The sequence below is a fragment of the Callithrix jacchus genome, chromosome 9 (assembly GCF_049354715.1).
Source record: "Callithrix jacchus isolate 240 chromosome 9, calJac240_pri, whole genome shotgun sequence".
Taxonomy (NCBI): domain Eukaryota; kingdom Metazoa; phylum Chordata; class Mammalia; order Primates; family Cebidae; genus Callithrix; species Callithrix jacchus.
In genome coordinates, this window is record NC_133510.1 from 19,984,739 (window position 1) to 20,004,554 (window position 19,816).

Sequence of the window (19,816 nt, forward strand, 5' to 3'; positions counted from 1 at the left end):
ACAGTGCGGCGGGAGCGATCGCCTCCACGTTTCAGCCTGGGGATTTTGCGGGAACAGCTTCACAAGGCGCTGCTCTCTAGCTGGACCCATTCTCCTTGTTCTGTAAGGTCCCTGTCCCCAGCCTTTGGGCTCACTTGCAGCCCTAACCTCTACGACCCCCCACTTTGCTTTCTCCATAACAGAAATTTGTTTCATCCCCTTCTCCACCTCCACAGCACCTGCGTGGCCTCGCCTCCCCTAGCCTCACCTCTCTATCAGACTCTCCTGCTGAGGTGGACGAGGTCTTATACTTGGCTGGCATCTTGCTCCCAAAGAGGGATGGAGCTGCGCACACCCCTGCCCTTTTGCAAGCACTCCCTCCCATTTGCAGGAGGGAGAAGAGAACGGGAGGGAAGGAGAAGAGAGGGCAGGGAAGGGCAAGGCCGCTCTGACAACCACACTCTGGGTGAGCCTGTGGTGCTAGGATGGCTCCACCAGGCAGGGACATCAGTCCAGCAAGCTGGAGGCTCCTCACCCTCAGGTCTGAGGCTCTGCCTGCCCAGTGAGCACCTCAGCACCCTGGACCACCCTTCCAGGCACAGGCGCCAGGAAGAGGCAGCGGGACTGACCGACCTGTAGGGATTGAGGGTGCAGATGGTGACCGCGGGGAAGACGAGCTTGTCGGAGTTGAGGTTGATGTTGAGGCTCACGGGATAGCTGAAGTACTCTCCGAACAGCAGGCCGAATTGCCAGTACATCACACCAAAGGTGCAGAGCCACAGCACTGCCCAGAAGGCCGTCTTCATGCGGTTGTGCCGCGAGCACACCAGGCGGATGGCGCCGTGGATGGTGGTGTTGTTGCAGAAGAACTCGAAGAGCTCTCGGTAGGAGCGGTGGAACTCGATCAGGGCCTCCTCCTCTGCCATGGGCTGCTGGGGCGCCGCCGGTTCGGGGCCCAGCCCCTGCTCCTCATGCTTGTCCCCCTTCCTGGGCCTTGGGGTGGGCTGTGGAGGGCTAGAGTCCTGCTCCTTCAGCTTGTCCCCCTTCCTGAGCCCTGGCATGGGCTGCAGAGCTTTAGGGTCCTGTTCCTCCAGCTTGTCCCCCTTCATGAGCCCCGGGGTGGGCTAGGGAGAGCAAGGGTCAGGGTCAAGGCTGAGCTCTGGGCGCTGAGTGCCCTCTCCCATCACCTCTGGAACCTGAGTGAGGCTGCCCCTGGCCAGGCCCACGTCCCACCCGGTGCCCACATTCTCCCACTCCTCCCTCCCTCTTCCACCTTTCCTGGAGCCAGCAGACTTTCGGGAGTTGGGACCAGAAGTGCCGCAGCTGGGCTTCCCAGGAACAGCCTCTCCTCTACTTCCCTGATAGGGCCACCTTTTGGTTTCTGTCCTAGCACCTCCCTTTCTGTCTCCGAAGCAGTCTCTGCCCTCCTCCTTTGGTCTTCTTCCTCCAGGATCTGTGTCTCGCTCCTGCCTCTTACTCCCTCTCTGTCTGCCTTCTGTTTCTCTTTGGGTGTCTCCTCTTCCTGGCCTGGCTCCTTTCTCTGATCCTGCCTCTCTTCCTCTTCCCCCTTGCCTTGCCCCCTCTCACTCTAGACCCTCACCTCCAGCCTCTGGCCCTGACCTCGAGCTGTGTCCTGATTCCGTCTCCGCCCCAGAACTGCAGGGCTCCGGGAGGTCTGGGCTGCTTCCAGCTTCCCACTCCCAGGTTGCGGCTGGACTGGGACTGGTTCCTTTCCAGTTGAATCTGGCAGCCAAGCCTCTCCTCCCCCTCACCTGACAGGTGCTACGGCCTGACTGGGGAGCCCGCCCGCCGGCTGGCCAGGGATGGAAGCGACAGGAGCCTCATTAGCATCTCAATTAAAGGTGAGCAGGGCGTGGGGAGGGGCCGAGTAGGAGTCAGAGCCGGGAGTTTTCCGAAGGGAGGAGGGCTCCAGAGCGCAGGTGAACCCGGAGTACTGGACCTGAGAAGGTGGACTCTGGGCAGGGGCTTTGATCCGGAGCTGATAGGCAAGGAGGCTGGGGGACAGGAGGGAGGGTGAAGGGCAAAGATCTGAATAAGTAGAAGGATCCTGAGCCCACAGCCTGGAGGGCAACACAAAGAGAAGGAGCCAGCCAGGTTGAGAGGGCCTGGATGGGGAACCCGGAGGACGGGAGGACAGAAAAAAGGGAGATAATAGAGAGGGACAGCGGACAGCGAGGGATGGAGAGACAGGGATGGAGGAGGGGCACTGAGTGAGTAGAGGTGGAGAGGGGGCCGCAAAGAGAAGGAACCGGCCCCAAAGGGAGCCTCTCTCCAGCAGGAGAGCAAGCGGGAGTCCTAAGTGTGCTTCCAGGAGCTAGAGTCTCTGCAAGTGGGAAGCGCTCCAAGGGCACCCACAGGTCAGCCTCACCCACAGGCCCTGGAAAGAACAGAGAAGAGGTCTCTGTAAGTCTCCTCCCCGCTCACTCAGGTGGGGGAGCAGCGCACTCAGGTGGGGTGCATTTGCCTCCACCTGGTCCATCCTCTTTCCTGCTCATTCCTCACGACCCCCTCCAACCTTGTCCAGATCCAGGGAGGGGCCCAGGTAAGGCTGGGGGCTGGGCAGGGCCCTAGGACATTCTGTTCTTTTTTACACCATTGGCTGCCAGGCCAGGAATGTGTAATGGCCCCTGTTGTGGTCACGGGGTTGCAGGAATGTGGGCACCCAGAGGCAGCACGAGGGCCAGGCAGGACGCTGTGGGCACAGACCCGGAGCCCAGGGAGAGTCAGGGAAAGCAGACAAGGTGCAGGGAGGATGTGGCCAGCGCCAGCTCTCGGGGAGGAAGAGGGTGGGCATGGCACAAGCCTGCACAGGCCCTGAAAGGAGGAAAAACTCATCAGTAGGGGCTATATTTTTCTCCAAAATCTGTTTCTAAACCTAATGCAAAAAAAGGATAAGGAGTGAAGTGCCAAGTGGTGAGCAAGGAGAGGGGGAAGGGTCAGAGAATCAGGCCCAAAAAGAGGGCTGGAGGAGACTCGGGAGAGTCACCCACACAGCCCAGGCCCTGCACGCAATGGGGAGGGCTGCGGCTCCCTCGAGGGCCCCACCGGAGGCAGCCCAGAGTGCAGGAATGTGGTCACTGGCCTGTCCTGCCTCCCTCCCCAAGCCTGCAGACAAAGGCCCAGCCTGAGCACTGATACAGATGTGGGGGGGACTTAGGCCTGCAAATAGGTAGCTGCAGTATCATAAGATAAGGTTCCTATGTACACATTTTAAAAGATCGTTTTAAAAATAGACTTCTAACCAAAGTGAGGGTCTGAGATTTCTCAGCGATAAGAGATAAGAGCCAAGGGCTGGGTAGCCTAGGGAGGGAGGCAGGGGAGCTCACTGCAGGAGACTCAGGAAATCTTCCCAGAGAAGGTGTCATCTCTGCTGAATCTGTTTTTTTTTTCTTTTTGAGACAGAGTCTTGCTCTGTCGCCAGGCTAGAGTGCAGTGGCACAATCCCGGCTCACTGCAATCTCCTCCTCCCGGGTTCAAGAGATTCTCCTGCCTCAGCTTCCCAAGTAGCTGGGACTACAGTTGGGTGCCACCACGCCCAGCTACTTTTTGTATTTTTTAGTAGAAACGGGGTTTCACCATGTTGGCCTGGATGGTCTTGATCTCTCGACCTTGTGATCTGCTCGTCTTGGCCTCCCAAAGTGCTGGGATTACAGGCCTGAGCCACCGTGCCTGGCCATGAATCTTGAAGAGCATGGAGTTTGCCAGGCAAAGGAGAGAAAAGGCGGTATGCCAGGCTCAGGGTCCAGTCTGTGGCTTCCTCTCTTGTAGCCAAGCCTTGCGACTTCTTAAAGTGAGAGCCGGTGTCAGCCAGAATTCCAAACCAGGTCCCCTTGCTTACCTTGGTACCGCTCATGATACCTCCCCTAGGAAGGGATGGCTGGATTTTTCTTCATTGTCCTGATGAAGAAACTAACTCTTCCCAAGGATAAACCAGTTTTCTGAGGTTACAAAACAAAATAACAACAGAGCTATAAACAATTCAGAATTCTCCTCCTCCTCTGGGGTTGTCTCCTTAGCCCTTTTGCCATTTACTTCTGAGACAGACTCATGGGGGATCGGGGCTCCCGTGCACCCGGATGTGAAAGCCGGGAAGGTCCCCATCACTCCCACACAGAGCCCATGGATTCATCCGCTCTCTGGGTGCTGGGTTATCTCCTTGGCTCTGTGAAAAGTTCTCTGCACTGTCCCCACTGCCCCAAAGATCCCAGATACCCCCAGAAACTCCAGTGTCCCTTGAGCCACGCCCTTACATTGGCCATGGTCCTCCTTGCAAACACAGTGCTCCCTGACTGTTTGACCTCAAAGGTTCTGAAAAGCACCTCCCTGCCTTTTCTATTTGCTAGCTCGAGGCTGAAATCCAACCACTGGCTTAAGGCAACATGGCAAACAGTTTTCGTATCAAGGGCTCTGTGAGAAGAACTGCAATGCCTGGTCTGGGCTAAGCCAGAGGGCGGTGACCCTGCCATGTCCTGCCAGGTATGGGAACGGCAATGGCCTAGCACTGTAGTATTCTAGACCCGGAACGGGCTAGAGCAACTTGGTGTTGTGAGGAAAATAGACATCTGAGACCTGCACTTTGGTCAGAAGTCCATTTTAACAACACTCTTTTAAAGTGTGCAAATAATCCACAAATATGTTTTGTCGCAATACAATTTTCCAGCAATATAGAAGTATATAGAACAATAAAAGCTTCCCTTTGTCCCCTTCCTTCCCCCACCCCCGAGGGGAGCCACTGTGATTTGTATATTTGTCTATATCTTTTTGTGTGCCTTTATAAACTTACATGTGTTTTTTTTTCTTTGAGATGGAGTCTCACTCTGTAGTCCAGGCTGGAGTGCAGTGGCGTGATCTCAGCTCACTGCAACCTCTGCTTCTTGGGTCCCGGTGCAAGCAATTCTCCTGCCTCAGCCTCCCAGGTAGCTGGGATTACAGGCACAAGCCACCATGCCCAGATAATTTTTGTATTTTTTAATAGAGACAGGGTTTCACCATGTTGGCCAGTCTGGTCTTGAACTCCTGACCTCATGATCCACACCTGCCTTGGCCTCCCAAAGTGTTGGGATTACAGGCATGAGCCACCACGCCTGGTCAACTTACATTTATTTTTAAAAAAAAAAATATATATATAGTTCTTTTTTTATAAGAGGCAAATAGAAAAGCCAGGGAGGTGCTTTTCAGAACCTCCAGAAGAAAATCACTATTTTTCTACAACTTTCATTTTTGCTTTTATTTACTTATTTATTTTAAAGACAGTATCAAGCCAGGCACGGTGGCTCACGCCTATAATCCCAGCACTTTGGGAGGCCAAGGCAGGTGGATTACCTGAGGTCAGGAGTTCGAGACCAGCCTGGCCAACATGGAGAAACCCTGTCTCTATTGGGAAAAAAAAAAAATGGTTAACTAAAGACAGTATCATGCTGCTGTCCTCTAGGCTGGAGGATCATGGCTCACTGCAGCCTCCAGCTCCTGGGCTCAAGTGGTCCTCCTGCCTCAGCCTCCCAAAGTGCTGTGATTACAAGTGTAAGCCACCATATTCAGCCCTTATTTTTGCTTTTAAACTATGTGACTTTGAGAAAGGCACGTGACCTCTCTGAGCCTCAGTGGTCTTACCTGAGAAAACAAAAGGGCAAGAAGGAGTGGGTAAGGCAGCCCAGATGGGCACAAAGACTTTTTCCAGATGACCCTGCATCTAGCCCCCTGCTTCACTCATGAGGGGACTGAGGCCCACAGAAGCAAAGTGACTTGGCCACAGTCATCCAGGAGTTAGGGGTGGGACCAGATTGAAAACTAGGCGACTCCTTTTGAAGCTCAGTTCTCTTTCTCTGACTTTGAGGGAAGTGTGGTTTTGTTCTATAAGAAGTCAAGGCTGGGCACAGTGGCTCACGCCTATAATCCCAACACTTTGGGAGGCTGAGGCGGGTGGATCACCTGAGGTCAGGAGTCCAAGACTAGCTTGGCCAGCATGGTGAAACCCTGTCTCTACTAAAAATGCAAAAATTAGGCAGGGAGGCTGAGGCAGGCGAATTGCTTGAACCCAGGAGGTAGAAGTTGCAGTGAGCTGAAATAGCGTGATTGCACTCCAGCCTGGGTGACAGAGCAAGACTCCTTCTAAAAAGTAAAAAAAGTCAAGAGCTTTGTAGATCTGTCTTGGAAGGACCCCCTGCCTTCCGAGGACCACCCCAGATTCCCCCAGAGCCCCAGCCCTTCCTGGCAACCTAGGGCTGCCTTCCCCTCCCAACACTAGCCATCGTCTAACCCTGTGGCGTGGCCAAAAAATGTGCATGGCTGCAGAGAGAGAAGTGAAACCAGAGGGCTGCCGTGGGATGAGGGTTATGAGTGCGAAGGGTCTTCCTGACTCTTGTTCTCTGCGGACAGGAGATGACAGAAGTCATCACCCTTCCCTCCACCCGCCTGGGGAGAGCCTATCTCTGCATTTACCACTGTTTACTATTATTTGTTATTATTATTTACTACTACCCTGATGTATGTGTGTTTGCCAGGAGAGAGACCAGGCGTATTGATCTTGGTGACCTCAGTGCCTAGTGGTCACTGCTTGCTGACCCACTCTGCAGAAGACAGCAGAGCGACCTCCTTGGGTAAGACTCGAGGTTTATCTTTGACAGAGCGGGACATGCTATGAGAAAGCATCTGCAAAACTTCAACCATCCTAACTTCCTCTGAGAACCCATTTATTTGTGGTCTATTAATTTACCTAAATTTTCTTCACTTTTCCCTTTTCAATTCTATCCTTTCCAGGATGAGAATCAGTTACTTAGTTAAATGCAACTCTTTATTCTTACCACTTGGAGCCATTAGCCGCTCCACACTGGGCTGCTCACTGTGGAAGGCCCCAGTCCTTTTAGCTGCCTTTATGTAATACAGATTTCTCTTTCTTTCTTTTTTTTTTTGAGACGGAGTCTCGATCTATTGCCAGGCTGGAGTTTAGTGGTGTGATCTCGGCTCACTGCAACCTCCACCTCCTGGGTTCAAGCAATTCTCCTGCCTCAGCCTCCTGGGTAGCTGGGACTACAGGCACATGCCACCATGCCCGGCTAATTTTTGTAGTTTTAGTAGAGATGGGGTTTCACCATGTTGGCCAGGATGGTCTCAATTTCTTGACTTCATGATCCGCCCACCTCTGCCTCCCAAAGTGCTGGGATTACAGGTGTGAGCCACCACACCCGGCCTCAGATTTCTCTTTCATCTAAAATGATGGACCAGAAAAATGCCGCTCTTCGTCTAGTGCCCTGGCAGGTTACTTAGAAGCTCACTATTAAGTGTTTATCACTTTGAGTTAAGACAGCGTTGGCCAGGTGAGGTGGCTCACGCCTGTAATCCAGCACTTTAGGAGGCCGAGGCAGGTGGATCACGAGGTCAAGATATCAAGACCATCCTGGCTAACATGGTGAAACCCCATCTCTACTAAAATACAAAAATTAGCCAGGCTTGGTGGTGCTTGCCTGTAGTCCCAGCTACTCGGAAGGCTGAGGCAGAAGAATTGCTTGAACCCAGGAGGCAGAGGTTGCAGTGAGCCGAGATGACGCCACTGCACTCCAGCCTGGTACCTGGTGAAAGAGCAAGACTCTGTCTCAAAAAAAAAAAAAAAAAGGCAGGGTTTACCAACCTTGGCACTGTTGACATTTTCAGCTGTATCGTTCTCTGTGGTGGGACAGGATGATTCTGTCCTATCTACAATTCTGTGCATCGCAGCGTGTTAGCAGCATCCCTGGCTTCCATCTATTAGACACCAGCACTTCCTCCTGGTTCATCACGACCAAAACCATCTCCAAATATTGCTAAGTGACTTCTGGGAAGCAAAGTCACCCCAGCTGAAAACACTGGGTTAAGGCATTGTCACCACTGAAAATGCAAACACTCTGGAGAAGGACAACCCTCATCAGTTACGCACTTCTGGGTGTTTGCCAGACCCTTTCCAATAGTGCTAGTCAGCTAAGAGCAGAGTGGGAAAGAAGAGACAAAGAAAGAGTATTTAGAAGAATCCACTCCTGGCCAGGTGCAGTGACTCACGCCTGTAAGCCCTTTGCACTTTGGGAGGCTGAGGTAGGCGAATGACTTGAGGCCAGGAATTCAAAAACAGCCTGGCCAACATGACAAAACACCATCTCTCCTAAAAATACAAAAATTAGCCGGGCCTGTTGGTGCATGCCTGTAGTCCCCTAGTTACTTAACTGGGGAGGGTGAGTCCAGGAGAATCGCTTGAACCTGGGAGGTGGGGATTGTAGTGATCCAAGATTGAACCATTGCACTCCAGCCTGGGTGACAGACTGTGAGACTCTGAAAAATAAAAGAAGAAGAATCCATTTCCACCAACCCCCTTTCTGGATGCCTCACGGGCCTGCGGGAAGAAGGCTCTCTCAGCAGCTCCCTCTAAAGAAGGCCTGGGAGAAGAGCCCCACCCTCATACATCTTCCAGGAGTCCTGGGGCACTCGGCCTGGATCTGGGGTTGCCCAGTGGAAATCAGCCTCAGGGAGAATGGTGAAGAACACGAAAGGAAAGAAGCAAAGACAATGCCCTGCCCACTTGAGTTCATGGATTTCTCACCCCTGTGAGTCTCCCTTTATTCTCCTGGGGAAGGCTGGGATTTATAGTAGCCATTTATTGCTAAGATTTGTCTTTTATGATCCAGCTGGGAAACAAGTAACACTCCAAGTCTTTCAAACAGCAGGAATTTAGGCCGGGCGCAGTGGCTCATGCCTGTAGTCCCAGCACTTTAGGAGGCCAAGGCAGGCTGATCACCTGAGGTCGGGAGTTCGAGACCAGCCTGACCAACATGGAGAAACCCTGTCTCTACTAAAAATAGAAAATTAGCTGGGCGTGTTGGCACATGCCTGTAATCCCAGCTACTCAGGAGGCTGAGGCAGGAGACTCGCTTGAACGTGGGAGGTGGAGGTTTCGATAGGCCGAGATTATACCATTGCACTCCAGCCTGGGTAACGAGTGAAACCCTGTTTCTCCCAACCAAAAAACAAACAAACAAACAGGAATTTAACACAGGAAACTAACTGGTACATAGGTGATGGAAGCGCTATGGGAGGCAGCTCAGAAAACAGCAAAGCAGGAAGCAGCTACCATCTCTAGGCCTGGAAAGATGGCAAGGTGATGGACCGATCAAAGACCAGGAAGCCTTTGGAGCCATGTGGCAGGATCTAAATAGTGTGGAACTGGTGGGAGATGGGATTATGGTAGGAGGGAAGGGAGGAAGGCAACCAACCACAGGTGAAGCCAGAAAGCAGAGAGAGGAGGAATAGCCTGGCTGCCTCTCTCCTCCCACCCACCTCCATCTCACAGGTCTGCAAGCAAATAAAGAGGTGCACAGAGATAAAGCGATGTGGCCAACATCAAAACCCAGATCTCAGGGCTCTTTCCTTAGGGGGTAGAGAGTCCCTGAGGGCTGAAGTGCCAGTTTGGGGCTGGCAGCAGAAAGAAGGATATAGTCCAGCCAGCTGGGGTTAAAAGGGGTCTGACATAGTTGTTACCCGTGAAGCTGGAAGCTTTGACTGGGAAGGGCACGCAGCGACCTTTTGTAGTACAAGAAACATTCTGGAACAGTTGGGGGATATGCAAGAGTACCCAAAAGTGAAAATTCTCTGAGCCGTATCTGTAAGATCAGTGTGCTTTATGGGCTTCATTGCTTTATATGTTATACCTAGATTAAAAGGCAGGGTCTCCGCACTGTAAGACAGGGTGGGGGAAAAAAAGAAAGAAAGACAAAGAGTCCCTGTCTTTTAGAGTAAAATCCTAAAATATTTTCTTTTTTTTTGAGGCGGAGTTTCGCTCTTGCTGCCCAGACTGGAGTGCAATGGTGTAATCTTGGCTCACTGCACCCTCCATCTCCCGGGTTCAAGCGATTCTCCTGCCTCAGCCTCCCGAGTAGCTGGGATCACAGGCATGCACCCCCACACCCAGCTAATTTTGTATTTTTAGTAGAGTTGGGGTTTCACCATGTTGCCCAGGCTGGTCTCGAACTCCTGACATCAGGTGATCTGCCCGCCTCAGCCTCCCAAAGTGCTGGGATTACAGGTGTGAGCCACCTCTCCTGGCAATCCTGAGATATTTTCAAATGAAATGATACGATGTCTGGGATTTACTTCAAAATAATCACGAGGGATTAGAAGAGTGTGTGTGTTGGTGGGGGAGGGGTATACAGAATAAATGAAACTGACTGTGAGTGGAAGCTGGGTAGGGAGTATACGGGAGACTCCCAATATTACTTTTTTTTTTTTTGGTATATTATCTTGGGTGTGAAATTTCCACAGTAAAAAGTAAAAAGAAGAGAGAGAAAAAAGGACCTAGGGTCACCACACACACATTCTTTTACACATTTAAGAGCTCAGTGGGGAGTATCATCCAGCCCCCAGCACTAGGGGCCTGGAAGGAGCAGCAGCCCCACCATGCTCCAATGCTCTGATACTCCTGCCCTTTCCAGCCATCCGTGGCCCATCTGTACAGCGAGCTGCCTGCACCAGCTGAGGGGAGAGAGCCTCACCAAGTTAAATGCCTACCGCCTAGGCAGGTCCTTTCACCCTTTTGTGACCTCTCCTCCCCATGCACACTTCTCATTACCTGCACTAAGAGCCTGTCCAGACATCAGACCCAAAATTAGACCAGCGTAAGGATGAGTGCTGAACAGAGTCCTTCAGGGAGGGAGATGGTGCCCAAGTGACCTATCCCAAGAGAATTTAGCCCCTCATCCCAAGGGAGACACCCCTGAGCCACAAGGAGGTGGCAGGACTGCTGGAATGAGCTGGAACCTAGAGATCAGGAGACTCAGATTGTAGCTGGCTCTGCCATGGACTGGCTCTGTGATGTGGCCATCACCTGCTTATTCCATAAATATGTATCGGGCACATGGTATGTGCCAGACTCTGCTATGGATGGGGAACACAGCCTTGAAGATTCAGTCTGGGCCACTGTGGCACTCACAGCCTGGTGGGAGGCCGACAAGACAACAGCGAACAGAAAGAGGGCAATCTTCATGGGGACTTCGTAACCTAGGGCAGAGGACGCCCCCCCACCAGAGCCTCGGTGAAGCCTCAAGGACAGGTGGGAGTTAGGAAGACAGAAACTTGGGGACCAGAGAGCCACGTGTAAAAGGGGGCAGCCGCAAGTAGCTCCACGGGTGCGTGGGCCGCTAAGCAGTGAGGGAGATGAGGGGAGGAAAGGGGACAGGAACCAGACTAAGCTACCCTGGAATCCTGGTCCCCTTATGTGTCACCCCGGCCTCTCTCTCCATGCTAAAGGGGAGGGGGCTGGACAGGGTGGGCTCCCAGCTTTGGACAAGGAGCAGGGCTGGCTGCACAGCTCTCAAGGGTCTCCTAGGTGACCTGTGCCTACTCCTGTGTGGATTGGCTTGGGTGGGTAGTATAGGGGGCTGGCTGACTTGCTAGTCCCTTGTAATTTGTCTGAAAAAGTCCCACAGTAGGGCAGGAACCTGGGCGTCTGCCAGCCGGTTCTCCTGGGTCTCAGAGCTGCTTCTGCGGCCTCAGCCTGGCAATCCCTGTGCCCTGCCCTCTCCATGCCTGTCCTGCCCTGGCCCCAGACCCTCACTTTCCAGATCCCACACCCAGCTGTCCCCTGTGCACTCTGGAACTCCCTCTGCTTCCCCTCCGAGGCTTGTCCAAGGGCTGACCCCGGGACCCGCCGCCCTTCCCTCGCTGGGCCCGGCCTGTCCGCAGCCCGCTCTCCGGATCAGGCTTCCTAAGAAGGGAGGAGGCCGGTTCCGGCCCCGCGGCCCTCACGTGCTTTCCCGGCCACCCCTCCCGCCCTGCATCGAGGCAGACAAGCCTGTTCCTCTTCCCTTGGCTGCGATTGCGACAGGGCGGCCCGGCTCCCAGCGCTCCCTGTCCCCGCCCCGCAGTTAGCTTTCTGCACTCCCACTTCCTGAGCTCCGCCGTGGGAGCCCCGGAGGCCCGGCCTGGCCGCTCCCGGCCCCGGGGGGCACATCGGCCCTGAGTCCCGTCCCAGGCTCTGGGCTCCGGCAGCTGCCGCCACCGCTGCCCAGGGCGTCGGGCCTCCTGCCTTCCTCCCAGGCCCCCTCGCTGCTGGCCTGCTGGCCGGCTGGCCGAGTGGCCGCCATGCGCCTGCCTTGGGCCACCTCTGCCCGCGGCCTGGCCTGGGGGCCTCTGGTGCTGGGCCTCGTTGGGCTCCTAGCAGTATCCCAGCCCCAGGTGGTGAGGAAGGGGACCTGGCAGAGGTTGGAGAGGGTGGGGAAGAAGGGTCTGGACAGCCCTCGCTTCATTCCCTCTGCCCTCCCAAGCTGACCCCTAACTTTTCTCTCCTCTTCTCCATCTCCCTTTGAAGGTGCCTCCATACGGGTCGGAGAACCAGACCTGCAGGGACCAGGAAAAGGAATACTACGAGCTCAGGCACCGCATCTGCTGCTCCCGCTGCCCGCCAGGTGAGAGGCAGTGGCCGGACAGAGCTGGGCCTCGGAGGTGGGTCATGGGGGGGGGGCTCCAGTCCCCTTGTGGCCTTAGAGGGGCACTGTCCCCCCAGGAAAAATGGCTGCTGGAGACGAGCATGGGAAACCCTGGACATCACCTGCAGGAGCTGGGACTGGTCCTCCCCACTGGGCCTCCTCTTTTCTTACCTCTCTGAGAGGGAGCCAGAGGGCCACCGGCAGGATGATGGGGAGCCAGAGAGGCCGAAGGACAGGCCGGGGTCACACCACAGGCAGCGGAGGTGAGGGTGCAGCCCTGTCTCCTGAGGCTCCACTGCCCCGCTCACATTCTAGGCACCTATGTCTCAGCTAAATGCAGCCGCAGCAGCGACACAGTTTGTGCTGCATGTACTGAAAATTCCTACAATGAGTTCTGGAACTACCTGACCATCTGCCAGCTGTGCCGCCCCTGTGACCCAGGTGAGCGAGGATGTGCCTGGTGGCGGGGGAGCTGGATCCCCTGGATCTCAGCCTCTCCCTGAGCCCTCCCGTCTCCCCACCAGTGATGGGCCTCGAGGAGACTGCCCCCTGCACAAGCAAACAGAAGACCCAGTGCCGCTGCAAGCCGGGAATGTTCTGTGCTGCTGAGACCTCCGAGTGTACACACTGCGAGCTACTTTCTGACTGTCCACCTGGCACTGAAGCCGATCTCAAAGGTCAGAGGTCCCTGAGGGCTGGATGTGAAAAGGAGGCTGGTTGCCAGGGATCTCGAGTAGGAGCAGGGAATATGGTACTTCGTCCACGGCGACCCCCTAGGTAGTTCTCCTTGGCTTAAAATTCTTCTTCTCATTCCATGCATAGGATCACAGAAGGGGTCTGGAGGGACTGGAACTGGGGCAGGTGCAAGGGGCACACGAGGGGGTTCCTCTCAGTACTGGGAAGTTTGGGCAAAGTGGTAGGCAGCAAAGTGGAGCTTGGGAAAGGTGAGAGCTACGGAATGGGGCAGATGGGCAAGGAGGAGTCCATCCTGGGGCTTAAAGGAAATTCACAGTGGGCAAAGGGTTCCTCCCTTTTGCCCATTCACCCTGGCTGACCTGCCTTTCTCTTGCCAGATAAAGTTGGTAAGGGTAACAACCACTGCATCCCCTGCAAGGCAGGGCACTTCCAGAACACCTCCTCCCCCAGTGCCCGCTGCCAGCCCCACACCAGGTGAGTGCACCCCTGCCTGTGCTCCTTCCACCCTCTGAGAAGCCTCAGCTGCTAACAATCCTCACCCCCCACCATCCTTGACATGGTGAGCTGGACTCGCCACTTCCAGCTCCGCATGCCAGTTGGAGTCCGGGCACTGGTGGGCCAGAGCATGAAAAGGTCATCATCTCTTTTTCCTCTGCAGGTGCGAGGACCAAGGTCTGGTGGAGACAGCTCCAGGCACTGCCCAATCCGACACAAGCTGCAGAAATCCATTAGAGCCACTGCCCCCAGAGATGCCAGGTGAGGGACCAGGGGTGAGGGGCACAGGGAGGTGCCTGGGAACATGCCTTAATGCCCCACATCTTTAAAAAAATAGGGAAAAGATGAACCCTTCCCTCCCAGAATTGGGGCAAGAAGAAAAGTTCCTTACAGAAAAAATTGGAATACCCCTAGGGTAGTTTACTTACACACACACACACACACACACACACACACAATTTTAAAATTATATATACTGTTATACTATGTCAAGGAACACATCCGACACTGAGATGTAATGATAACCATTGTCAACATTCTGGGTATGTCAGCATCACACAATCCATTTACTAGACCAAATACCTCTTTAGTAGACTATGTACTTTTATTATTAGACAGAAGATTCCCATTTGACTCTTGACTTTTTCCTGTGGATTGATTGGCTTGCTAGCCTAGTAGATGACTACAGGTTGTTTCTAAGGACTGTAACATCACTCATTGGCAGAAGGTTTGCTGTGTGTGTCGGGCACTCAGTCACCACTTGACATTCACTAACTCATTTCATCTTCTTAAGGATGCTATGAAGTAGCTTCTATTATTATCCTCATGGACTGAAGGAAGAAGAGGTTCAGTGACATACCCAAGATCACCCACCCAGGTGGTCATTGGTGTTACTAGAACCTGCACTCAGGTTTTCGTATTCTAGAGCCATGTCATAATGCATGCACTATCGAAAATTGGAAACTTCATATGAGCAAAACTGAAACTCACCTGTAGAACCACCACCTAGACTACCCACTCTTTACATTGTGGCATCTATCCCCCCAGACATTTTTCTATGCATGATTATACATACTGGGTTTTGTTGCTGTTATTTATTAAAAGTAGAGTAATTTTAATATTTTGTAACCTGATTTTTTTCATTCCACAATATAAGTATTTTTCCATGCCTTGTTAGTTTTTAACTATGTATCAAATACGACTGGCATTTTAGAGCTGGAATTTTGGAGAGTATGTAAGCTAACCTCTTCTTATGTATGAAAAACTGCTGCTCAAAGAAATGAATGACTTAAAAGTCACCGAGCTGGCAGGAAACCATGGTCCAGACTCCCAGTCCAGTTTCTCTCCAGGCCTCCCATTCCACATTCCCTTAGGCTACAGAGGGACATGAATCAGAAGGGGCAAAATGGCCCGAATACAAATGTCCAAGTTCTCCCACCCTGGCCCAGGTGTAGTCGATGGCCACTGGAGACTCCGTGCTATTGCTGGCAGCCCTGACACCCAGAGGCTATGGACCAAAGCTGGAGAAGCTGAACTCTAGCCTCTCTTTTCCTCCCCTCCTAGAACCTGCCCTGAGCAAGGGGTGGAAAACCTGCAAACCCTGCTCTCTCAGGTGACCACAGACAGTACAGAAGCAAGGCTCCCCACTCTCTCACCCCTGTAAACACCCCCACAGGTACAGCAAGGCAACCATAGCCCCTCCACAGTGGCCCCTGTGTGCGATGGCTGAGGCCACAGAAATGTGGCTCTACCCTGTGTCTGTTTACAACTCCAAGCCCCGCCCTTCCCTACTGTCTCCCAGTCCCACTTCCAGACCTTGAAAATCAACTGCCCAAGCTCCCATCCCACATGCACAAGCCTGCTCAATCCTGGTCTCTGAGAAGGAGGGCACCAGCACCACCCCCAAATAGGTCCATCCATGATACAGTCTCTCCTGACTGCCAAGAGGTCCCCAAGCCCAACTTAGTTCCCCTTCTCTGTAACCCAAGGGAAGTTTCTCTCATTCTGCCTTTAGGAGCTGCAGTGTGGCTAGAAGGAAAAGAGCTGCTCCCTTTTCTCTGTCTGGGTTGCCCAGGGATCTGGAAAGCTCCTCCTTCTCCTCCCCTCTGCCCTTCTGGGGGCTGTCATCACCCCTCCTGTCTGCTTTCCTGGCAGGAACCATGCTGATGCTGGCCATCCTACTGCCGCTGACTTTCTTTCTGCTCCTCGCCATTGTCTTCGCCTGCATCTGGAAGAGCCACCCTTCTCTCTGCAGGAAACTGGGTAGGAAGGGGTTGGATGCAGTGGATGGGGTGGCAGTGGGAGCCCAAGGGAGGAATATTCAACTTCCCCGGTGCAACCCTCCACACCCTCAAGACTCCCAGTGCCCAGCCCCAACATAGACATTCTTATCTCCATCCAGCTGCTTATTCTGAGGCTGGAGATGAGCGTGACAGTGGTCAAGTTGCTACACACTGGGTGGGGGGTGGAGGCTGAAAGCCTAGGTCTCAGGCCTGCCAGAAAGCCTTACACCCATTTTGTTCTCCATTGCAGGATCGCTGCTCAAGAGGCATCCAGAGGTAATGGCGGGGGCTGAGAAGGCAGCAAGGAGGGAAAGAGGTGATGAGGGTGCAAGGTGGGAGCAGACAAGAAAAAGAGTGTGCAGGCTGACTCCCCACTCATTCATTCATTCAGCTGATGATTTACTGAACATGCCATGTGTCAGGCACTGCCATAGCGCTATAGGTACAGCAGTGAGCAAAACATAGTGCCTTCTTTCTTGGAGTTGACGAACCCATGGAGGGAGAATAAAGTTCAATATATATCGGGGGTATAATTGCTGAATAAAGCAGGGAAGGAGCCAGTGAGTGACAGTGGCAAAGGATGGGGGCATTTTAGACAGAGTGGACAGTGAAGCCCTCTCTGAGAAGGTGATATTTGAGCAGAGAGCTGAAGAAGTGAGGAGCCAGCCATGGGGCTGTCTGGGGGGGACGTCTTCCAGGAGGAAGGAGCATCCAGTGCAAAGACCTGAGGCAGGGGGTATGGGGAGGGGCAGAGGCACACCATGAGTTGCCAAAACACAGAGTGGGGTGTGGAAACTAAAGAAAGATGAGCTAGCCTGGGCAACACAGCCAGACCCCATCTCTATCCAAAATGTTTCAAGTTTTAGCCAGCAGGGCCGGGTGCAAAGGCTCACACCTGTAATCCCAGCACTTTGTGGGGCTGAGGCAAGTGGATTACCTGAAATCAGGAGTTCCAGACCAGCCTGGCCAACATGGAGGAACCATTTTTAGTATGTCTACTAAAAATACAATAATTAGCCAGGCATGGTGGCACGCACCTGTAATCCCAGCTACACAGGAGGCTGAGGCAGGAGAATTGCTTGAACCTGGGAGGCGGAGGTTGCATTGAGCTCAGATAGCACCACTACACTCCAGCTTAAGCAAAAGAGTGAGACTGTCTCAAAAAAAAAGAAAGTTAACCTGGCAGTCCCAGCTACTCAGGAGGCCGAGGCTGGAGGATCACTTGAGTCCCAGAGTTCGTGAGCCTGCAGTGAGCTATGATCACACCACTGCACTCCAGCCTGGGCAACAGAGCCAGACCCTTTCAAGAAAGAATGAAAGAAAGAAAGAGAGAGGGAGGAAGGAGAGAAAAAGAGAGAGAAGAAAGAAAGAGAGGGTGGGTCTGGGGCCCTCATCATTGTCATTGTTTGGATCTCTGTCTGTCTCCTGCAGGGAGAGGGGTCCAATCCTGCCGTTGGAAGCTGGGAACCTCCGAAGGCCAATCTACACTCTCTTGACCTGGAACAGCCACTGCTGCCCAACTCTGGAGATGTCTCCCCAGTCTCCACTGGGCTCCCCACAAGCTCAGCTTTGGAGGAAGGGGTGCTGCAACAGCAGAGTCCTCTGGGTCAGATCAGGGAGCCACAGTTGGAACCTGGGGAGCAGGGCCAGGTGCCCCATGGTGAGCCTGGGGCAGGGAGAAGAGGGGAGGGTGTGGGGAGGGATGGGAAAGGAGGGATGGCTGGGAGGGAGACACTATGGGCCAGATGAAATAAAAAGGGACAGGGACAGAGACTCCGCTGCCAGCCAGTGTCACAGCTAGAGAAGAGGGAAGAGACTGGAAAACCCAGAAACAGAGAAATGAACACAAAGCTCAAGAAACCAGCAGCAAGCAGGAGAGGGGCTGGCCGGGTTGGGGAGGGCAGGGGAAGGTGAGAAGAAGACAAGGAGAATTCAAGAAGCAGCGGGCCTGAATTAGGGGCCTTCCTTCCTCAACGCTCTGCCTCCCTTCCCACAGGTACCAACGGCATTCATGTCACCGGCGGGTCTATGACAATCACTGGCAATATCTACATCTACAATGGACCAGTACTGGGGGGACCACCGGGCCCTGGAGATCCCCCAGCTACTCCAGAACCTCCATACCCCATTCCCGAAGAGGGGGACCCTGGCCCTCCCTGGCTCTCTACACCCTCCCAGGAAGACGGCAAGGCTTGGCACCTGGCAGAGACAGAGCACTGTGATACCATACCCTCTAACAGTCACCCAGTTTGTCACCCATGACTGATGGTGTCTGGGAAAAGGCAAAAGAAGGGAAGCACAAGAGCACCTTCTCCCCTGAGGCCGCCCTACCCAAATGGGATTCACAGGGGGCCTGGGGAGGGCCTGGGGAGGCAGAGCCCTAAGGGACTGAGGCTCAGACACCTCTGAGAGCAGGTGGGCACTGGCTGGATACCATGCCCTCCACAGGACTCTCCCTACTGCCTGAGCAAACTTGAGGCCTCCTGGCAGGCCCACCCACTGGGGCTGCTCAGCCTCAGGCACGGACAGGGCATATGATGCCAACTGCTGCCCACCATGGCATGCTGCATCGGAGCACAGCACTGAGGGAGCCGCCACGCGGTCACCTGCAAGGATGTCACCGGGCCCTCTAAAGGATTCGTGGTGCTCATCCCAAAGTTTCAGAGGCCCTTTGGGGTTCCACACTTCACATGGACTGAGGTAGACCCTGCATGATGAAATTATAGGGAGGATCTCCTTCCCCCCATCCTAGAGGAGAGGAAAGGGAGTCGCTAACAACAGGTTGGGTAAGACTCCTAGGTATGGGAAAGCGTTTTGGAAGGGGAGGAAAATGGCGAGTGTATTTATATTGTAACCACATGCAAATAAAGAGAATGGGACCCGGACCCAGATGATTTATTTTCTTGGGATTTATACAGAAATACTGTTCCACGGGAACAATCTCAAAGACAAAGGTCAAGACACTAAAATATAATCCCATAAAGGTATTTCAGTGAGGAACTGGAGGTGTCATCCAGTAAGAGCAGTATTAGTCAGTGACGGCAGCCAGCGTGCCAGGCAGTGCTCTCAATGCTTTAAAATACTAATCCCAGCACTTTGGGAGGCCGAGGCAGGTGGATCACAAGGTCAAGAGATCGAGACCATCCTGGTCATCATGGTGAAACCCCGTCTCTACTAAAGATACAAAAATTAGCGGGGCATGGTGGCACATGCCTGTAATCCCAGCTACTCAGGAGGCTGAGGCAAGAGAATTGCCTGAACCCAGGAGGCGGAGGTTGCGGTGAGCCGAGATCACGCCATTGCACTGCAGCCTGGGTAACAAGAGCGAAACCTCGTCTCAAAAACAAAAAAAAATACTAACTTATTGAATCCTTGCCATAACCCCATGAGGTAGATACAATTCCCATTTAACAAATGAGGAAACTGAGGCACAGAGAGGTAACTTTCCCAATTCAGCTGCAAATGCAAAGCTCAGATTTGCACCCAGTTAGTCTGGCTGTTAGAGGTCTCTTGGGTTAAAAAACAAACAAAAAACACTTCATATGCCACGTCCTTCCAGAATTTCTCTGAATGGGTAGAACGGTCTGGCCCTCTCGGATAATCAGATCTCTTCATGTTCCACAGGTGTTACGTTTCAGTCAACTCTCAAACATCTAGCCTCATGCAAAGTGAAAAATATTCTCCAAGGTTGGTTGAAAGGAAAGGTGTGCACTTTTTTTTTTTGAGACGGAGTCTCATTCTGTTGCCCAGGCTGTGGTGCAGTGGCACTATCACAGTTCATGGCAACCTTGAACTCCTGGCTCAAGGGGTCCTCCTGCCTCAGCCTCCCAAGTAGCTGGGGCTATAGGTGTATGCCACGACACCTGGCTAATTTTATTTTATTTTATTTTTTTTGAGATGGAG

The 19,816-nt window shown here is 53.3% G+C and overlaps 2 protein-coding genes across 6 annotated transcripts in view; one reads left to right on the forward strand and one right to left on the reverse strand.

Annotated features, from left to right (window-relative positions):
* Window positions 1–1,810, reverse strand: part of SCNN1A (sodium channel epithelial 1 subunit alpha) — a 30,594-nt gene extending 28,784 nt beyond the window's left edge. The window contains exons 1-2 of one of the 3 annotated variants that reach the window (XM_035255487.3): window positions 1,600–1,810; window positions 613–1,103 (exon numbers count right to left, since the gene is read on the reverse strand). In XM_035255487.3, the coding sequence (XP_035111378.2) occupies window positions 613–1,088 (476 nt within the window). In that variant the 5' untranslated portion in view covers window positions 1,089–1,103; window positions 1,600–1,810. Of the gene's footprint in view, window positions 1–612 lie in introns of all 3 variants that reach the window. The other 2 variants (XM_035255488.3, XM_078337945.1) reach the window with 2 other exon arrangements.
* LTBR (lymphotoxin beta receptor) lies at window positions 1,775–18,798 on the forward strand. 3 transcript variants are annotated; one of them, XM_054238047.2, is made up of 11 exons: window positions 1,775–1,841; window positions 6,501–6,596; window positions 12,323–12,419; window positions 12,756–12,881; window positions 12,965–13,117; window positions 13,514–13,610; window positions 13,795–13,892; window positions 15,786–15,893; window positions 16,164–16,189; window positions 17,345–17,573; window positions 17,910–18,798. In XM_054238047.2, the coding sequence occupies exons 5-11, from the start codon at window positions 12,967–12,969 to the stop codon at window positions 18,173–18,175; spliced, it is 975 nt and encodes a 324-aa protein (XP_054094022.1). In that variant the 5' UTR covers window positions 1,775–1,841; window positions 6,501–6,596; window positions 12,323–12,419; window positions 12,756–12,881; window positions 12,965–12,966; the 3' UTR covers window positions 18,176–18,798. The 3 variants fall into 3 exon arrangements, with proteins under 3 accessions (XP_054094022.1, XP_035111383.1, XP_035111384.1); XM_035255492.2 differs by lacking the exons at window positions 1,775–1,841; window positions 6,501–6,596 and adding an exon at window positions 11,890–12,192; XM_035255493.2 differs by lacking the exons at window positions 1,775–1,841; window positions 6,501–6,596 and adding an exon at window positions 11,890–12,189.
* Window positions 18,799–19,816: the final 1,018 nt, after the last annotated feature.